This window comes from Musca autumnalis, unplaced genomic scaffold (assembly GCF_047663935.1).
Source record: "Musca autumnalis isolate F117 unplaced genomic scaffold, ASM4766393v1 scaffold_1, whole genome shotgun sequence".
NCBI classification, from domain to species: Eukaryota; Metazoa; Arthropoda; class Insecta; order Diptera; family Muscidae; genus Musca; species Musca autumnalis.
The window spans coordinates 25,075,127-25,096,385 of record NW_027411644.1 but is presented as its reverse complement, the minus strand read 5'-3'; the positions used below and the strand labels follow the sequence as shown (position 1 = coordinate 25,096,385).

At 37.4% G+C, this 21,259-nt stretch overlaps 1 protein-coding gene across 4 annotated transcripts in view; it reads left to right on the top strand.

The window, feature by feature from the left end:
- The window catches only part of Rga (CCR4-NOT transcription complex subunit regena), a 48,159-nt gene extending 27,198 nt beyond the window's left edge, over positions 1 to 20,961 (top strand). For 2 of the 4 annotated variants that reach the window (XM_073970527.1, XM_073970537.1), the window contains 7 exons: positions 2,027 to 2,162; positions 2,336 to 2,493; positions 5,922 to 6,153; positions 15,990 to 16,661; positions 16,897 to 17,101; positions 20,328 to 20,492; positions 20,572 to 20,961. In XM_073970527.1, the coding sequence (XP_073826628.1) occupies positions 2,030 to 2,162; positions 2,336 to 2,493; positions 5,922 to 6,153; positions 15,990 to 16,661; positions 16,897 to 17,101; positions 20,328 to 20,492; positions 20,572 to 20,797 (1,791 nt within the window). In that variant the 5' untranslated portion in view covers positions 2,027 to 2,029 and the 3' untranslated portion in view covers positions 20,798 to 20,961. Of the gene's footprint in view, positions 1 to 2,026; positions 2,163 to 2,335; positions 2,494 to 5,921; positions 6,172 to 15,989; positions 16,662 to 16,896; positions 17,102 to 20,327; positions 20,493 to 20,571 lie in introns of all 4 variants that reach the window. The other 2 variants (XM_073970512.1, XM_073970520.1) reach the window with 1 other exon arrangement.
- The last annotated feature ends 298 nt before the right edge of the window (positions 20,962 to 21,259 follow it).

The following is a 21,259-nucleotide window of genomic DNA, read 5'->3' as shown; positions in this document are numbered from 1 at the left end:
CACATTTTACGTGCAGATGCCAATGAAAAATTCACAAAATAAGTATCTTGGAAACCCTAAAATATAAAAGCTTTTATGAAATAGACGAAAGCTTTTAGATAAAAACGAATGGTTCGTAAAATTTCACAAGAACCAAATTTTGAACGTATACGTTTTAGTACGAACGGTTCGGTTCGTGTGACAGGTAAACATTTGTACAAAAACACGCTGTAAATTTTGCTAGTTAGAAATACAAGTTTCTGCTCGCTTATAAAGACTTCTTCAGATGCATAACGACATCCATCAGCTTGTATATACGCACCGGTCTGTAAAGACTTCCTGCAGCTCTTTTCAAAGACGATCTTTCAGGTCGTTTGTAAAGACAACTTCCAGCCCACTTATTGGAACACCCTTCCGATCGACTATAATGACACCATTGTTGGTGTCTATAAAGACTATCATTAAGGGGTTGTGGCCACTTTCCGAGCACGAAAACAACATTTTTCATGATTTTTTTACGAAAGATTTTTTATAAGATTTTTTTTTCATCTGAAAGGTCACACCTTGAGCTACTTTCGGATTTTTTTTGTTTTTGAAAAATATTGCATTGTCAGAACACTGACAAATGGCCGCCTACGAAAAACTGAAGCAGTTGGTGGTGCCCACTGTAGCTCGAAAACGAATGAACCGGTCATCATATATTTTTGTGGTATTATTAAAAAACTAATTATATTAGCGGTATTCACTCATTGTGGTAGATTTACAACTCCTGTATATGTACTAGGATTTTTACAACGAAGTGTGAATGTCTTTTTTGTGAATATCGTAAAGAAATCAAAGCATCTTAACGTCGTCGTAAGTCTATCTTTTAGTTTCAGTTTTATCACACTTTTTTCATAATTTTTCTACAAAAAAAAAAAAAAAAACAAAACTCCGACATATGGCCTGTTCCCGTACTTTAAAAAGTGGTAAAAGTCGTAAAAGTTGTAAAAGTCGTAAACGATTTTCATATAATTTTGTGTACGGGAACGCAAAATGTGTAAAAGTGGTAAAAATTGTAAAAACTTTTTAGTTCTGGAACAGAGCTATAAATAAAATTCACAACAAAGTGACGACACAACAATCAGCTGTTCTACACCCTTGTAAAAGTACATTGGAATGTTTACAGTACTTTTAGGTCGAGTAAATTAACAACCCTGTGGTAAATTAAACTTTCATGTATTTTGTTGTTGTGGTATTTGGTCTGTTCCTTTACTTTTGAAAATGGTAAAACCGGCAAAAGTAGCAAAAGTTGTGAAATGCTCTTTGCCCTTCAGCGAAACGGAAATAAAAATCCATGAAAAAAATGGTGAACTGTCAAAGTCAACATTTCAATTTTAACTAGAAAAAATTTTTTTTCGCCATAAATTTGTCAAACATTTTTGTTTAAAAAAAGTCTCTCGCTTAAGGACAAGCTTTTTGTGTCTATAATAAACCCAGAAAAACGTATGATGATCGGATCATTGCTCACATAGGCCATAGTTTGGTTGGCTATGAAGACACCGAACTGGTCATCTACACCGTACTGGTCATCTTTTGCCAGTTTAGAAGACAAATATATAAAGAATCCCATTTCGTTTAGTATATAGCCTAATTTGAAAAGTCTTTTTTAAAGACTACTTACTATAAAAACAAAAAATGTTTTGCTGTTTATAAAATGCCTATGCTGCAGATCCAGCAAACAAACAATAGGGAAGATGGCCTTGATTTTGAAAAGGTTATCTAAATCAATGACAATTTCTGTTCTAAACATAAGAAGCGTGTCTATAGCTAATAAATAAATGCAATTCTTTAAAACAACAAGAAATGCATGACATTCAACATTGTCTACCTCTTAATATAGACTCGTGTTCCCCTACCTTTCTATACAGAGTATTATTGTTAGAAATTAAATAATATGTATGTAATTAATTTGTTATCGTGTCTTATAAGTCTCTATAATATAATAACAATTAAATGTTTCTAATTTGCTTGTGTTTTCTTTTTCTTTTTTGTTATTCCTTAACAGATTATGGCGAATTTAAATTTCCAACAACCCCCAAGAAGCATAGCAAATGCATCTCTAACGGGCAGAACTACAGGCGGATTTGGTGGTAGTTCATTATCCGGTCATGTAACACCCACGTCTGGCATGTTTCCAAGTGGTAAGTCGAGCGCTAGTTAATAGCAGTCGGTAGTCCGTCTTCACATACATGTGATACAATTTTATTGATGGTTACTGTTGTCTAATTTTTATTTTGTTTTTTTTTTTGTTGCTGCTATTGCCGCCTTACTTTCTTCATATGTAAATGTAAACACAAACAAAAAAAAAAACTAGGAGCAAATTATGGACAAACGCAACCTCAATTATCACCGAATCGTAATGCTCAGCTGTCGGTTGGTGGTCCTGCGTTAAGTAGTGGTAATCGTGCAAATGTATTCAACCAGCGTCCATATGTGGAAAGACGAATGCAAGGCCTGGGAGCTGGACCCATGGTAAGTTGTACAATTACACATATAAATTTTTATAATTAATAATATAATTTATCTTTGAAAAAAAATAGAACATTTTGTGTCGATTCGTAAGTGTTAGAGTGGAGTATTTTTAAGGACTAGCTTCAGATCGTCATTAAGAACAACAGCTCGTCTATAAAGACTCCCTTCAGCTCGTCTATAAAGACTCCCTTCAGCTCGTCTTTATATATATAAAGACCTTCAGCCCGTCTATAGAGACGACCTTTAGCTCGTCTATAAACAAGACCTTTAGCTCGTCTATAAAGACGACCATTAGCTCGTCTATAAAGACGACCTTTAGCTCGTCTATAAATACGACCTTTAGCTCGTCTATAAAGACGACCTTTAGCTCGTCTATAAAGACGACCTTTAGCTCGTCTATAAAGACGACCTTTAGCTCGCCTATAAAGACGACCTTTAGCTCGTCTATAAAAGACGACCTTTAGCTCGTCTATAAAAGACGACCTTTAGCTCGTCTATAAAGACGACGACCTTTAGCTCGTCTTTAAAGACGACGACCTTTAGCTCGTCTATAAAGACGACGACCTTTAGCTCGTCTATAAAGACGACCTTTAGCTCGTCTATAAAGACGACCTTTAGCTCGTCTATAAAGACGACCTTTAGCTGGTCTATAAAGACGACCTTTAGCTGGTCTATAAAGACGACCTTTAGCTCGTCTATAAAGACGACCTTTAGCTCGTCTATAAAGACGACCTTTAGCTCGTCTATAAAGACGACCTTTAGCTCGTCTATAAAGACGACCTTTAGCTCGTCTATAAAGACGACCTTTAGCTCGTCTATAAAGACGACCTTTAGCTCGTCTATAAAGACGACCTTTAGCTGGTCTATAAAGACGACCTTCAGCTCGTCTATAAAGACGACCCGTAGCTCATCTATAAAGACGACCTTTAGCTCGTCCATAAAGACGACTTTTTTTTTTTTTTTTTTTTTTTTTTTATTTATTAATTTATTTTTAACTGTGAAATTATGTATTACAATGTTAATATGGCCTCAGCGCCATAAAGGCATAATTGAGGCAAGCTGGCAATGTTATGAGCATTCACAATTTAGATAGTGTTATTAAGACATAGATTCGCTGTAAATTCATTGGAATTACTGTATACTTATTTAAATTGATAATTGAAAATTAGAATTATATAGATATATATGTTTGTAAACTAGCTTAGAAGCATCTGTAGGATAGATTGCAAATATTTTTTTAACAGTTTTTTGAATATTGGTAAAGATATTGCATTTTTTATATTATGTGGTAGGTTATTAAACAAAGAAGTTCCCATGAATGTAATTCGCTGCTTTGTAGTTTCAAGTCTGCATCTGACAACTCTTAAATGATTTCTGTTCCTTGTATTGAATCTCGTTATATTTTGAGAAAATTGTATTGTGCGATAACCAATGTCATTCATAGATTTAAAGATGTATATTAGGGCTTGGTATCGGTACAAGGCATGTACTGGAAGAACACTTTTACAAACATCGTTATACAGGCTTATGGTTGGGTATGTTAATGGCAGATTAAAAATAGTTTTTATGGCTTTATTTTGCATACATTGCAAACTTTTCAATGCATTTGTATTTTTCGCCGCATAAATAACAGCTAAATAATTGATATGGCTTTGTATTAGTGAATTATATATTAAGAGTTTGGTTTTAGTATCTAATATATACTTCATTTTATACAATATTCCTATGGCAGGAGCAATTTTGGCTTTTACATTATTAATTTGGGCATCCCAACATAGATTACTTTGTAAGATTGCACCTAAATATTTCACATTGTTTACTTCAGCTACCTCATTTCCATCAACATTAATACAAAAAGAGTCATCGTTATGATAAGAATGTGGTCTAAAACGAATTAATTGAGTTTTAGAAACATTAAGACATAATTTATTAATTCGAACAAACTCAAGAAGAATTGACATATCTCTTTCCATTGCTATTTTTAACGGAAGACGCTGCTTATAGGGATAAAACATACATATATCATCGGCAAACATAAACTTTTAGCTCGTCTATAAAGACGACCTTTAGCTCGTCTATAAAGACGACCTTTAGCTCCTCTATAAAGACGACCTTTAGCTCGTCTATAAAGACGACCTTTAGCTCGTCTATAAAGACGACCTTTAGCTCGTCTATAAAGACGACCTTTAGCTCGTCTATAAAGACGACCTTTAGCTCGTCTATAAAGACGACCTTTAGTTCGCTTATAAAGACGACCTTTAGCTCGTCTATAAAGACGACCTTTAGCTCGTCTATAAAGACGACCTTTAGTTCGTTTATAAAGACGACCTTTAGATCGTCTATAAAGACGACCTTTAGCTCGTCTATAAAGACGACCTTTAGCTCGTCTATAAAGACGACCTTTAGCTCGTCTATAAAGACGACCTTTAGCTCGTCTATAAAGACGACCTTTAGCTCGTCTATAAAGACGACCTTTAGCTCGTCTATAAAGACGACCTTTAGCTCGTCTATAAAGACGACCTTTAGCTCGTCTATAAAGACGACCTTTAGCTCGTCTATAAAGACGACCTTTAGCTCGTCTATAAAGACGACCTTTAGCTCGTCTATAAAGACGACCTTTAGCTCGTCTATAAAGACGACCTTTAGCTCGTCTATAAAGACGACCTTTAGCTCGTCTATAAAGACGACCTTTAGCTCGTCTATAAAGACGACCTTTAGCTCGTCTATAAAGACGACCTTTAGCTCGTCTATAAAGACGACCTTTAGCTCGTCTATAAAGACGACGTTTAGCTCGTCTATAAAGACGACCTTTAGCTCGTCTATAAAGACGACCTTTAGCTCGTCTATAAAGATGACCTTTAGCTCGTCTATAAAGACGACCTTTAGCTCGTCTATGAAGACGATCTTTAGCTCGTCAATAAAGACGACCTTTAGCTCGTCTATAAAGACGACCTTTAGCTCGTCTATAAAGATGATCTTTAGCTCGTCTATAAAGACGACCTTTAGCTCGTCTTTAAACAATGCCTTCAGCTCGTTTATAAAGACTCCCTTCAGTTCGTATATAAAGACTCCCTTTAACTCCTATAAAAAATCCCTTCAGATCGTCTATAAAATTGTCCTTCCGCTCGTCTTTAAAGAGGCACTTCAGTTCGTCTATAAGGACGTCATTCAGCTCGTCTACAAAGTCGGTCCTTTAGCTCGTCTTTAAAGGCTGCATTCAGTTCTTCTATAAAGACCGCCTTTAGCTCGTTTGTAAAGACTGCCTTCAGCTCGTTTATAAAGAGTCCCTTCAGCTTGTCTGTAAAGACTCCATTTAATTCGTCTTTAGTGATTCCCTTTATCTATTCAATAAATACTCTATTTCTTCTATACTTACCTCTAACTTCCCATAAAAAAAGTAATATTTATTATTTTATTTTTATTTACAGTCGAACATGGGTAATTTCATGCAAACAGGCCGAGGAGGTTACGGTAATAGTGGTAGTGCCGCTGGTGGTCCTCTAAATAATTTCCATAATGTGTTTGGTGGCAGTGGGGACACAACAACGCCGGCCCTACTCGATCCATCAGAATTTCCATCACTGACAAATGTCCGCGGCCAGAACGATCAATCACTGCCTCAGACGAATCCCCTCCAGCCGCCGGGAAGCAAACCTTATGGTAATTTCTTTACCTCTTGTGAGTTTTTCAATGAAATATTTATCCTCCGTTTTTTTTATTATTTAATTTAGTTTAAACAAAAAACACTTCATACTTTCTCTTAGTATATGTATATCATATATAATTTGTGTGTGTATTTGTATTCATTTTAGTGTTTTATTTTAATTTTTTGTTGTTAATTCATAAAGCCATTTTTTTGTGTTAATATTTTCTTAAAATTTCTATCATTCGGTAGTTTTTGGTTGTAATTTTTCGTAGATTTTTTTTTGGAATTGTATTAGGGGTTTTTTCAGTTTGATATTTTTCGGTGTTGTGTTCTCTTTGAATCTGTGATATGTTTGAGTTAATGGAATAATGATTTGATTGGTAAAACGTTAGGTGTGTTTCAGTTTCTGACAATCAAACCAGATAATTGCCTTTAGTTGAACCACTAAATATTCTTCATTACCCTAAATTGGTATTTTACATCTTCTTCTTAAGCGCTTTTATTATAAAATCACTGAACCACATTGGCAGGCTCTTTATATTTTTTGTTGTAATGTCATCTCTATTCGAAATTGAACAAAGCTTGGAAAGACTTTGGTCATATTTTCCGCCTTGTATTCGATGAAAAAGGTAGTCCATTTTTAATGGAACTTCGTGCTCCACAAAAGGTCAGGAATGGTTGAACAGATCTTAAAGTGCTCCTTAAGATGTTTGAGAATTCTTTTGGAATTTTTATCGAGGCATTTCTTGTGCTCCTCATTACAATAATATGCATTTATTCGTGGGAAAGTCCATAGCTGCCTAGCTAATGGACCAAAGGCTATAAAAATTCTACCGGCTCCAACTAAAAACATGAGCACGAACTCAGTATCTGATTTCTCAGAAAATTTGCAAATTGTAAAAGGTCTTCCAAACCTTCCAAGAAGGTCTGTATCGGTCTAATTTTTCGGTTGCCACCCTCGCAAAAGTTCCAAATTTTTGCTTAAAAGCAGTTTAAGAATAAGTTTTAGATTTTCACGGAAGATAATCCTTGTGGTCCTGATTACAATGGTCTATTTTTTTGTGGGCAAGTCCGTGCTTCCTACATAATGACGCAAAAGCTATAAAAAAATCCTACAGTGACAAACAAAAAATGGCGCATGGAGAGTGAGTGATGTTGTTCCAACAATGTAATATTTACCAGTACCCACAAAACCCACAGTTTTTTTCGCTTAAGTGTACTTCAATCCCTGTTCGGGAACCGTATTGAAATTTTTACCGGAGATAGTCCTTGTTGTCATGTTTACAACGATATTAGGTTTTTCGTTGGCAAATCCATGCTCCCTAACATAATGGTGCGAAAGGTCTAAATAATAAGACTTTGTCGAAAGGTTGGCTCTCAAACTTAGATCCATGATGGACGTTGTCGGTCCAGTCCTTCAGACACCACCTCCAACAAAGTTTAACACTTTGTCGCTTAAATCCAATTGAATGGCCATTCTCGGATCATCTTGAAACTTTAATAGCGGCTAGCCTTTGCGATCATGTACAACAGAACAATTTTCGTCTAGGGAAAGTCAATGCTTTCCGAGATATATGCCCCGAAGTATCCACTATTTAGGACCACTCGGAAGGAGGAGTATGACTCCCGTACTGAAGTTAGGTTTTTCGGAGACATCGGAGAATTAATGGTTAAGAAGAGGAAAACAAGTTTCCCTGATATTGCTGTGCTGTTGATCGGACGTTTGTACTCGTGGAAATGGTGTGCATTTTCGTCGCATCCAATGATTACCAAGCCTATGATCCCCAGCTCCTGCGTGACCTTGCCTGATTGATAGAGGTCCCCATACGGCATGTAGGTCGAGGTCAGTGTCAAAAGCCTGTTACGTCCGCCCTCCTTACATCCGTACTGTACCATTACTTGTCCCCATTCCAGGTGTAGAATACCGTGGATAGGTCATGCAGTTAGTCTGCTCACCTCCCCCCACCCCTTCAACTTCTTAGATAATCTTCAACACACTTATCGTTGGTAAACTTAATGAAAAGACTGTTGTTCTTCAGAAGCGATTTAGAATTCTCCTCTTCCCCATTTGAAGACCGACGTTCTGATTCTCGACTAACTTCAGTATTTTGTCCAGCTCTCTGGTTTCTCACATGCCAATGATCGCTAGCCCCTGAGATCATTTGAGGCCAATCGTCGAGCAGCATTGTCAACATGATTTGGGGTAGATGATCATGGTTTTTGAGAAGATCTGGACTTCGCGCTATGCTTTTTGCTGCCCTTCGCAGACGTACAAGATTTCAGCGGAGATGCATTAGCGATCCTCTCACTAACATTCTTCGCCACCGATGCATACGAAGTAGAAAAATGGATTGGCTTTTCCTCAGACGACCTTATTATCTTAACTAGCAAAACCGTCTTGGAGAATTTATCTACCTCTTTCGCTTTTTTTGGCTTCTTCTCAGTGTTCTTTGAAGACTGTGACTTGGCTGCCTTGGTCGATGACGTACCCCTATCTGAATTAGCGGTTTCTTCGGACGTCATCCCCCTTAGGGCCCTCGACAGGGGTTCCTCTTGTTCTAGAAGTGTGAATTTCATTCCGTTCAAATACATTTGGTATCTCACTGCAAACCTTGAAAAATACCCATCTCTTTTAGGGTGGTGCAAAGGTAAGCACATCTGCCTTGCACTCAGAAGGTCAGGCCGGGCAAAAATAGTTTATTTTCCAACGGTGGCAAAATACCCCTCAGTGTAATGTCGGCGACATTTCCTGATGTCGAAAGACACATCGTTCGGACCCGGTGATGAAAAGTTGGTCCCATATCTTTGAGCTTCTATGTATCGGCGTGCGCTCATTGATATGAGAGAAGACTTCCGTGTCTCCAGGGGATGAGTATGGAAACATATGCATGTATGTATGATCACTATCTCGAGAGCGGTGTTCTTGTATATGGGTGAATATTGTGAAATATGGCTTGTTTTGGGGGCAAAGTACAAAAATGGGCTTAAATAAATATTTTTCGGCTTATACTGTTGTATAAGACTATTTTATGCATTTATTTGCGGTGGGCCATGTATATTTATGGATTTTAAGGATTTTTAAAAAAACCACGGGAATGACAGTATTATTTTTGAGGGTGCGATGTTGTTTGTTTTTATAACCTCAGCCTTTAGGCTAGAAAGGGTATATACACATTCATACGGGCAAAATGTACCTCATCGAAATAATTTAGACCCCAAGTATGTTTGTACGATATCCGTTTCAGACAATTTTGAGTAGATCTAGCAATGTCCGTCCGTCCGTCTGTCTGTCTGGCTGGCTGGTGCGCACGATAACTCTCGAATGGATCAATCGATTCGTTTCAAATTTTGGGTATCGAAATATTTTGTCCAGATTTGATTTAAGTTCGAAGATGGGCCATATAGGTTCACTCCTTCAGGTACCTCCCCCACAAATGTTCAAAAATTGTCGCAAAACTTGTGCGCACGATAACTCTCGAAGGGAGTAACGGAATTGAACCTCTAGGCATACATTAGGTTCGAATATGGATTATATCGGTCCACTCCTTCAGGTACCTCCCACACAAAATTTGAAATGAGTGCAGTTTAGTGACACCTCACGAATCGTTATGAAATTTTTTGTAGCAGGATGTTCGTGCGGCCCCCGTTACGTCATTGTAATTTTTTTCGAGGGCAAGTCCATAGTTCCCGAGATAATGGCGCATAACCTAAAAAAAACGCTGCACTATGTCGCGAGTTCAAATAAACGGTTGCCAAATATAAAAGGAGTTGGCGTTGGCAGATGAATTTTGGTATAAATGCTTATAGTTCACTGACAATGTCGAGAGCAAAAAATTGGGAAGGTCGGTCCACGTTTTGGGATAGTCCCCATGCAACGGTACTTCTTAATGTTTTGGTATTTTGAATATTTTAGCTAAACTTATCAACCAAATTGGTTGAATTTGGTCTAAAAGTTGGCTATCGCAATATTTTGCCCAAACTTAGTTTAAGTTCGAAGATGGGTTATATCGGTCTACTCTTTCCGGCACATCCCCCAAAAAAGTTCGAAAATGTTCGAAAAATTTGTGCGCACGATAACTCTTGAAGGGAGTAACCAATTTGGTCCATACTTTACAAATCGTGAAATGTGTACCAGACTTAGATAAGGTTTCAATATGGACTCCATCGGTCCACGCCATCGCGTACTTTCCACACAACATTTTGGAAAAGTTCAGTTTAGGACCTGCTCTCGAATCGTGTTGATTTTTGTTGTAGCAACTTATATTCACTGTCCCACATACGAGGATACAAGTTTCATCAGGGGCAATTCCATACTTCCTGAGAAAATAGCCTGAAAGGTGCAAAAAACCCTTATGACACCGTGTGTAGTGGTTGGAGCGTAAGATAACTCTCGAACGGATCTGCCGTACCACTATGTGGTGAGGGGTATTATGTGTTAGTGCATTTGTATGTAACATACAAAAGGAAGCGAGACAGACCCATAGTTCCTTCTAGGGATATACATAGAATCACTTTCTGAGTCGATTTATGCATGTCCGTCCGTCCGTCCGTTCGCAACATATAGGTCGCATTTGTTGACCGATTTCGCTGAAAATTGGGGAATACCATTTTTTTAGCCGTCGGAAGATCAAGTTCAAAGATGGGCTATATCGGTCCAAGTTTTGGTATAGCCCCCATATAACGGTACCCCCCGATTTGCGGTATTTTGACGTTTTTAGCTACATTTTCAGACCGATGTAGCTATAATTTGACAGTTAGGGTTCTTAAATGTCAATAAACTTATATAACAAAAGTTGTGGACATAGGTCCACGTTTTGGTATAGCCCCCATATAACGCTACCCCCCGATTTGCGGTATTTTGAAGGTTTTAGCTACATTTTCAGACCGATTTAGCTATAATTTGACATTTAGGGTTCTTAAGTATCAATAAACTTATATAACAAAAGTTGTGGACATAGGTCCACGTTTTGGTATAGCCCCCATAAAACCCCCGATTTACGGTATTTTGACGTTTTTAGCTACATTTTCGGACCGATGTAGCTATAATTTGACATTTAGGGTTCTTAAATGTCAGTAAACTTATATAATAAAACTTGTGGACATAGGTCCACGTTTTGGTATAGCCCCCATATAACGGTGCCCACTGATTAATGGTATTTTGACGTTTTTAGTTACATTTTCAGACCGATTTAGCTATAATTTGACATTTTGGGTTCTTAAGTATCAATAAACTTATATAACAAAAGTTGTGGAGATAGGTCCACGTTTTGGTATAGCCCCCATAGAACGGTACCCCCCGATTTACGGTATTTCGACGTTTTTATCTACATTTTCAGACCGATTTAGCTATAAATTGACATTTAGGGTTCTTAAGTGTCAATAAACTTATATAACTAGTGGACATAGGTCCATGTTTTGGAATAGCCCCCATATAACGTTACCGCCCGATTTCAGGTATTTTGACGTTTTAAGTCACATTTCTAGACCGAATTAGTTATAATATTACCGATTTTCGGTATTTTGAGGATTCTAGCTAAAATTTTTAACCGAATCAGGAGTTATTTGACATTAAAGGCTCAAAAACTGTCAACATAGGCCCATGTTTTATTATAACACCTATATAACGGTACCTCCCAATTTCTAGCCCACCAAAAATTGTCAACATACATAGTTAGATATATGCACCATAAAAAAGGGTCTCCCGAATGAAGCATTTTATGTACATTATCTGACATTTTAACGTACCCACTTAAAGTTGGGAACAGGAATGAAAACTAATTATTCCATTTTAGTTCAGAATATTTTATGGTGGAGGGTATGAAAAGTTCGGCCCGGCCGAACTTAATGCTTTTTTACTTGTTTTTTTTTTTAAGTATTTCAATCCACACAGGCTGAGGGTATATCTCTATCGGCAATGTCGAGTGATACTTTTTTACTTGTTTTTTAATATTTTTAATCCTAAATGTGTCGGGACACAGAAACAAGTCTTTTCGCAATATTCACCCATCACGGTGCTCTTGAAACAATTTTAAATGGATGGTGCTTACACCTTGGAAGTTTTTGCGGATTCTGAAACTACAATGTTCGTAGATGAGAAAAATCAAAAAACAAAAAAAATCGCCGGAGCGCTTTTTAAATAAATCGCGATTTAAGTTGACATATTTAGGGGTTGTTTAGGTTTTCACGATTTTGCTTAGAAACCTCAAGTCCTATCAAAATGGGACTAAAGAAAATGTTGTAGCTATGAAAATTCTCTACAAGATCGACCTTTATGATATTTTCGTAGGTTTTACCATTTTTCAGATATTGAAGTTCAAATTCGGATCCTTAAAACAAACATTGTCATGAAGGGTGCGCCTTAACTAACTTTTGATGAAAACCGCTTGCGCAGGGGAAGTTTTTGTGAATTCTGAAACAGCAATGTTCATAGATGAGAAAAATCCAAAAACAAGAAAAAATCGCTGTAGGGATTTTTAAATAAATCGCGGTCAAAATTCAAATTTTTAGGTGTTTTTTAGGTTTTCACGATTTTGCTTAGAATCCGCGAGTCCAATCGAAATGGAGCTAAAGAAAATGTTGTAGCTTTGAAAATTCTCTAGAGGATTGACCTTTATCATTTGTTTCCAGCCTGTGCCATTTTTGAGATAAAGAAGCTCAGTTTACATTTTTAGGTTTTTTTGTTTGGGATTCGCGATTTTGCTTGAAACCGGTAAGTCTTATCGATGTGGGACCTGAGAAAATCTTAAAGCTGTGAAAATTCTCTGCAAGACTGGCTTAAGTAACTTATTATCCTAAGTTGTACCATTTTTTTAGATATATAAGTTTAAGTTGGGAATTTGCAGTCATGACATTGTTTTATAAGGGGGCGATACAGAATTGAATTGAATTTGAATTGTCCCAATTTGAACTTCTATATCTCAAAAACGGTAAAACCGACGATAATACCATAAATGCCAATCTCAACATTTTCTTTAGTTCCACTTTGATAGGACTTGCGGTTTCTAAGCAAAATCGTGAAAACCTAAACAACCTCTAAAAATACCAACTTAAATCGCGATTTATTTAAAAAGCGCTACGGCGATTTTTTTTTTTTTGTTTTTTGATTTTTCCCATCTATGAACATTGTAGTTTCAGAATCCGCAAAAACTTCCAAGGTGTAAGCACCTTCCATTTAAAATTGTTTCAAGAGCACCGTGCCATATTGTACATATGAAGTATTGTTCGTGGAATATTACGGCCCACTGTAGATAATATCTACCCCACAAACGCCTTAAAAATTCACGCAGGAAACTTCCAAAACTTCTTCTTTGTCACCAAGAAAATGCCTTTCCATTTAACATTTGGGATAAAAGTAGGGATTATATATAATTTAGGTCCACCACTACTGTTATTGATTTTTATTTATGCACAGTCATGGGCTGAGGATATTTAGATGTCGGCAAAGTCAAATGATGAAGGTTTATAATTAAGTTGGAGAAAATTTTTATTATATCCTAGTTATTATAAATTAAAGCTCGACGGTCTGATTTGGTTTAAGCGAATGAAGCGATATGCCCCAGAATCGTTTTTCTCTACGGAACACTAACGCAACTTTACATCGATTATTCCACAGCGCTTGAAGGATATAGAACGTTTTCCCACCCCACCTACCCCTCAGTCCAACTAGGACCAGACCTATGGGATTAGTTTTAATGAAAACTTTCCATAAGAAAAATACACGGTGTGCCTTAACCAAATTTAAATGAAAGGTGCTTACACCTAGGAAGTTTTTGCAGATTCTGAAACTACAATGCTCATAGATGAGAAATCTCAAGTAACAAAAAAATCGCCGGAGGGATTTTCAAATAAATCGCGATCAAAATTCACAATTTTAGGGGTTTTTTAGGTTTTTACGATTTTGCTTGGAAATCGCGAGTCCTATGTAAATGGGCCTAAGGAAAATGTTGTAGCTGTGAAAATTCTCCACAAGATTGATCTTTATGATATTTTCGTAGGTTTTACCGTTTTTGAGATATAGAAGTTCAAATTGAAACAGTGCACTGACTGTATCGCCTCCTTATAAAAAAATATCATGCTCAGTGCGCCTTAACTAACATTTGATGAAAACCGCTTACACATAAGAAGATTTCACTGATTCTGAAACAACAATGTTCATAGAAAAGAAAAATAAAAAAATCAGAAAAAATCGCCGGAGGGATTTTTAAATAAATCGCGATCAAAATTCACAATTTTTGGGGTTTTTTAGGTTTTCACGATATTGCGTAGAAACCGCAAGTCATATCGAAATGAGTCTAAAGAAAATGTTGTAGCTGTGAAAATTCTCTACAAGAGTGACATTTAGGTTTTTTTCGTAGGTTTTACCATTTTTGAGATATAGAGGTTCAGTTCGATTTTTTAGGTTTTTATCTTAAGTCTTCAAGATTTTGCTTGGAAGCCACAAGTCATATCAAAATGGGTCTAAAGAAAATGTTGAAGCTCTGAAAATTCTCTACAAGATTGGAATATTTATTTTTTCTTAGGTTGTACCATTTTCAAGATATATAAGTTTAATTTGGGAAATTGCAGTAATGACATTGTTTTATAAGGAGGCGATACAGTCAGTGCATTGTCTCAATTTGAACTTCTATATCTCAAAAACGGTAAAACCTACGAAAATATCATAAAGGCCAATCTTATGGAGAACTTTCACAGCTACAAAATTTTCTTTGTGCCCATATGCATAGGCCTCGCGGTTTCCAAGCAAAATCGTGAAAACCTAAAGAACCCCTAAAAAAAGTGAACTTAAATCGCGATTTATTTGAAAATCCCTCCGGCGATTTTTTTGTTTCTTAATATTTCTCATCTATGAGCATTCTAGTTTCAGAATCTGCAAAAACTTCCCAGGTGCTTACACACCTTCCATTTAAAATTAGTTAAGGCGCACCGTGAATATGATATTCGAAATAATAACTTTAATGTTGTAAATTGTCTATAAATGTTCAGGCAATTATTATTTACATTCAAATCATTCATTTCCAAATAACTTCAATAGAGAGATTCTTGAAAGCACACCCGATCAATTCAAAACATTATACATAAGAAAAAAAGTAATTCTCGTAATTATTTCGTTGGCATTCGTAATTAATATTCATACGATTCGATGTGCATTCGTAAGTAATTGTAGTATTTCGAAATTTTGTTAGAGTATATTAGAAATAGTTTTTGCCATGGGATTTCCAAATCAACAAAAGCAAATTTCGATATTAGGACTTTTTATTTTAGATTGTTGAATGTCTGCAGGCAATTGAAATTTTTAAAAAATTCCCTACTTGGAGTTATTCAATTTGAAATTGAACTTTCTAATATTGAAATCTTTGCTAAAAATTGAATTTGTACCCATTCAAAACCCCACTTCCTACTTCAAAACTTAAATACTTTTTTCAATATCTGTATGTATGTAATAACCCCAGGATCAACGTCAGTAGAATAATCATGAGAATTATTACCAAATTTGAATATTGATAGCACACTAGAAAAACAAATCAATTACTTCCCTTCTTTTTCACTTTATTTGTCGTATGGCCTTTGTGTAAAATTAACTTCTTCTCTAAGTACTCTGCTCCTTAACTTGACAAAATGAGATATACATACAAAAACAAACATCAACAACAATCCGTATGCTAAGAGTCTTTTTCTCTTTCTTTTTATTTCTCCACATTTTTTTCGTAACCATTGGAATGATCGATGAATCGAAACTTAAACATATACTCTTCCTCCGTCCACCACGCACAAATCCAAATCGCGATCCAAAATGAAAACGCCAAACGCCATTGAAACTCCACTCCTCCCTCTTTCTATTTGCGCACAACAGTTGGCATGGTGAAACAACCAACGTCAGAACAATCCGAGTTCACGATGTCCAATGAAGATTTCCCTGCGTTACCGGGCACACACAATTCCGATGGTACAACGAATGCGGGAAGTATTGGACTAACAGATAGTAATAATTTGGATGGTACGGATAAGACGATGAATTCGATTGTATCCAATAGTGGGTTGGGCGCTGTGGGTAGCGGTGCGGTAGGATCAGGCAGTGGTTCAACAACAGGATCAGGAGCTGGCGTTAATAGTGCGGGTGGCTCAGGTGGAGCGGCGGGAGTTGTTAGTGGTAGCTCCGGCGGTGCGCCCGGTAGTACATCGGCAACGAGCAGTGTTGGTGGTGGTGTTAGTGGAAGTGGTGGTGTGATTGGCAGTGGTATTGGTGGTATCGTTAACAACTCTGGTGTGAGTAGTGTACAGCCCAGTGGTAGTAGTGGTGGTGGTGGTGGTGTTGGAGGCAGCAATACAACAGCTGGTCTTAGTGGTATGGGTAATAGTGGTAGCATTGAACAACAACAACAGCAACATCAGCAGCAGCAACAACAACAGCAGCAGCAACAACAGCAACAGCAGCAGCAACAACAACAGCAGCAGCAACAGCATCCGAACGATAATTCCAGCGAAAATAAATTGGTGAAAACCGGCGTGCAAACATCTCCTGATGGTACGCTTCTTTTCCCACTTATTTACTACCCCCTCTCTCACATTAAAAAAAAAGAAAAACAACAAAATAATAGTCCTCCTCCCATTAAAAAATGCATGAAACTCATTTGTTTTCTTTTTTGGAATTAACTCTTTATTATTACTTGATGATGATGATGAACACGATCGCTTTCCACCGGATGAATGTCTAATCTTGTACATGTCTTCTTTTTCTTTCTCCACCCCTTTTCTTGCAGGCAAAGTCACAAATATACCAGCGAGTATGGTGAATAATCAATTTGGAATGGTTGGGCTGCTGACGTTTATGCGGGCCGCTGAATCCGATCCAAATTTGGTGACATTAGCATCAGGCATTGATTTGACAGGGTTAGGTTTAAATCTAAATTCCCAAGAAAGTTTGCATCCAACATTCGCTGGACCGTTTGCGGATCATCCCTGCAGGTAAGTCTTAAAATTCAATTTTTAAGGAATCTTTGGTTTCGTTTTAAACGATTTTATTTATTGTCTCATCGAGCGACATATGATATGTGATAGATCACTTAACGCCGGGTTTGCAGTCAGTAAACCGACTGTAATAGAACGGAGCCTCGATGATGGCTGGACGTCTCAACGAGTAGTAATAAATAGGCTTAGTAGTAAAGGGCTATCGCATGACCGTCCTCATGGATGTTAGGAAAATTAATAAAACAAACACCAAAAGTTCTACTATGAGCAAATGGAAAGACTTCCCTCCGTCAGTTGATGAGATGGACACTACGGTCATACCATCTTAATCGAATATAGAGACACTCTCCCCAATTGCTCTAGCAAGCAACGACTCAGAGGATGGAACAGGCAGTAGGCCTTGACGGATAAGGCAGCGGATGAAAAGATGGATCACTCCCCCCACATACCCAACCAACTATGAAGAGTAGTAAGTTCCGGGAAGAAAGGACCAGCACGGCTATAAGAGAGCGGTGCAAAATTGTGCCAAGTTCGTGGGCAAATCCGCAGAAGAAGTTTTGAAGGCGGAATTCCGGAAGATAAGGACGGAGGTTCCTTCGAAAGAAAGTACCTTCATGTTGATAAGTGTTCGCTAAATATGGAACGGATTCCATTCCCTGGCCCGCAGGTAGCCGTCACTCTAAAAACTGCGATGACTACAGACAAATTGATTCCATCCGCCCTACGACACGATCGGGCTGTACTGCTCCAAACTCGGACAAGCCAAGGGGGTAGATGCAATCGAAGCATTTGCACAAGGCTTCAGTTAGTGTGACCGTTAAATCTGCGGGGGAAACAGGAGCTTGAAGGGTACTGGAGCTCCGAATTCATAGAAATCTGGTAAACATATAACTGCAAATTCTGTTGCAACCAAAAATGTCTCAGGGAAAAACGGAACTGGTTTAATGATGAAGAATGGTGCGGCGGGAAGTCAGGTGGCTGACTTCCATCAAACTCAAAGCAAGCTAGTGGCCCGAAGACAACCACTTGGTGACAACATGCGTGTGTGAAAAGAGTGCGGATCCACAGCTAGGTGCTAAGAGGATGGTGGAACGTGCGTAGAGCAGTCACACGGTTCTTACGCGAAAGTCGCCGCTCTTTATACAGCTAAAGGAGTCCATCCTGGGAAGTCCAGCAAAAGTAGCCGGGGGCAAAAATACCAAAAGTATTGTGTTAAGAAGACACAAGAGCCCGCCAGACCTGCAAGGATGATCGCTCCAGATGACTGGTAGCAATCACTAAAAGTTCTGATACTGAGGGCAGGATCAGTCAGGTTCGTTGATTGCTGGTGGAAACTCATCTGAGGAATGTTATAACTTCCGAAGACACATGAGGCCGCCAGACCTGTAAGAATGATCGCCTAGACGACCTGGTAGTTTTCATTAATAGTTCTGATCCTGATGGCAGGATCAGTGAAGTTAAGACAATGTGGATGACTTTGACAGGGCTGTGATTTTCAAGGGTGTCAAAGTCAGACAAAAAATGGCTCTGACGCACTTTAGGCAATTTATTAATTGTCAGAATAAAGAATCGAAAGATTTCCCAATCCAGACAAAAAATGGCTCTGGCGCACTTTGGCAGGGCTGCCGCTGCTGGCCGCGATCTCTACTGCCGAAATCATACGCTGAGTTGCAGCCACAACATTGTTGTCACCTTCTGATTTGGGTGTGGCAGCAGTGTTAAAGCTGATCCGGAAACATGGCTATTCAGACATGGTGAAGAGTTTTACGTCATGTGATGTTATCTGGCCTGGAAACCGAATCCGTGCATTCAGTGTGGAAATCGGGTATGCTTACGATTGCACTACGTGGCACCCAAAGGGTCTTTTCTACTGATGACAAATATATAGACAGTCAGCGTGGATTTCTAAAGAATATTTCTCTCAGCGTGGATTTCTAAAGAGAATTTCCCCTCAGCGTGGATTTCTAAAGAATATTTCTCTTAGTGTGGATTTCTATTTTTACAGACAACCTGAGCTTCATAAGCATGGATTTCTAAGAGAATTTTCTTAACCAACTTGAGCTTCATAAGCGTGGATTTCAAAAGAATATTTTCTACACCAAGCCGAGCTTCATAAGCATGAATATCTAAAAATATTTTTTTACCCAACCTGAGCTTCATAAGCGTGGATTTCTAAAGAATATTTCTCTCAGGCACCCTAAGCTTCGTAAACGTGGATTTCTAAAAATATTTTCTCAGCAGCCTGAACTTCATAAGAGTGGATTTCTAAAAATATGTTCTCAGCCAAACTGAGCTTCATGAGAGTGGATTTCTACAAATATTTTCACATCCAAGCTGAGCTTAATAAGCGTGGATTTCAAAAGAATATTTTCTACGCCAAGCCGAGCTTCATAAGCGTGGAATTCAAAAGAATATTTTCTACGCCAAGCCGAGCTTCTTAAACCTGAATTTCTAAAAATAATTTTAAGCCAACCTGAGCTTCATAAGCGTGGATTTCTGAAAAATATTTCTCTCAGCCAACCTGAGCTTCATAAGAGTGGGTTTATAAATATTATTTTCTCAGCCAACCTGAGCTTCATAAGAGTGGATTTCTAAAAATATGTTCTCAGCCAACCTGAGCTTCATGAGAGTGGATTTCTAAAAATATTTTCACATCCAAGCTGAGCTTCATAAGCGTCGATTTCTAGAAATATTTTCTTAGCTAACCTTTCATTAGCGTGGATTTCAAAAGAATATTTTCTACACCAAGCCTAGCTTCAAAGGCGTCGATTTCTAGAAGTATTTTCTTAGCTAACCTTTCATAAGCGTGGATTTCAAAAGAATATTTTCTACACCAAGCCTAGCTTCATAAGCCTACATTTCTAAGAATATTTTCTACACCAAGACAAGCTTCATAAGCGTGGATTTCTAACGATTATTTTCTACACCAAGCCGAGCTTTAATAATCTGGATTTCTAAGATTATTTTCTAGACCAAGCCAAGCTTCATAAGCGCGGATTTCTATAGAATATTTTCTACACCAAGCCAAGCTTCATAAGCGTGGGTTTGTAAAGAATATACCGGTGTATATTATCTTTGCTGGTATAACCTTACCCATTTCCATGATTCTAATGTCCCTATGCTTTAATCGTGCTCTTCAGAAACTCCTCATAATCTTTCCATATCGTTAAAATAAATATAAAAAAATAAAATATTTTTTAACCTTTTTTCCTCTTCATTCCAGAGCACAAGATGTTGAATATAATGTGCCACCCGAATATCTGATTAATTTTGCGATAAGAGATAAACTTTCCTCGCCTCTGTTAAAGAAACTTCAAGAAGATCTGCTGTTTTTCCTCTTCTACACAAATATCGGCGATATCATGCAACTTATGGCTGCCGCAGAATTGTAAGTTTTCAATATACATCTTCCATGGCTCTTGTCTTGGTACTCATCTCCCGTTCTTCTTCTTCTTCTTTTTTCCCAGACATAGTCGTGAGTGGAGATATCACATAGAGGAGAAAATCTGGATAACTCGAATTCCTGGCCTCAACCAATATGAGAAAAATGGTACAAAAGAACGTGGCACCTTTTACTACTTCGATGCGCAGAGTTGGAAACGTTTGTCCAAAGTTTTCCAAATCGATCCCGAGAAATTAGATAAATGCCCCAATTTAAGTGCGTTTATGAACATAAATGGACAGTCTGTATAATATTAATAAAAAAACAAAAAAATCTTAAAAACACGAAAAAATCTTTACAAAGTTATTTAAAAAGAACTTTTTATTTTAAATTAAGGATAAACAAAACAAAAAAACCAACAAACACACAAAGCATGAAAAAATAAAAAAAACTTTAAAATATTGTTTAAACAAAATTTTCTGAAGGCATACGATCTCGCTATTCGTTAGAGGAATTTGAAATATCCAAAAAAATACTCCCAGTGTGCAACAAAAATATTGCTCAATGAAAAGCTTATCTTTGCAAATGTAGAGAAAACATTGACAAACATTTTCACAAAAAATGATTTTGTGCTTTCCTTCATTGTGTTTTATTAATTGCAAATAAATCACAATTATTATTTACAAAACATTTGCTTTAAAATGTTTATGCACAAGAAACTGGATTTTTTGAGGTTAGTTTATTAGATTTGAAAGACGGATCCATAAAGGACA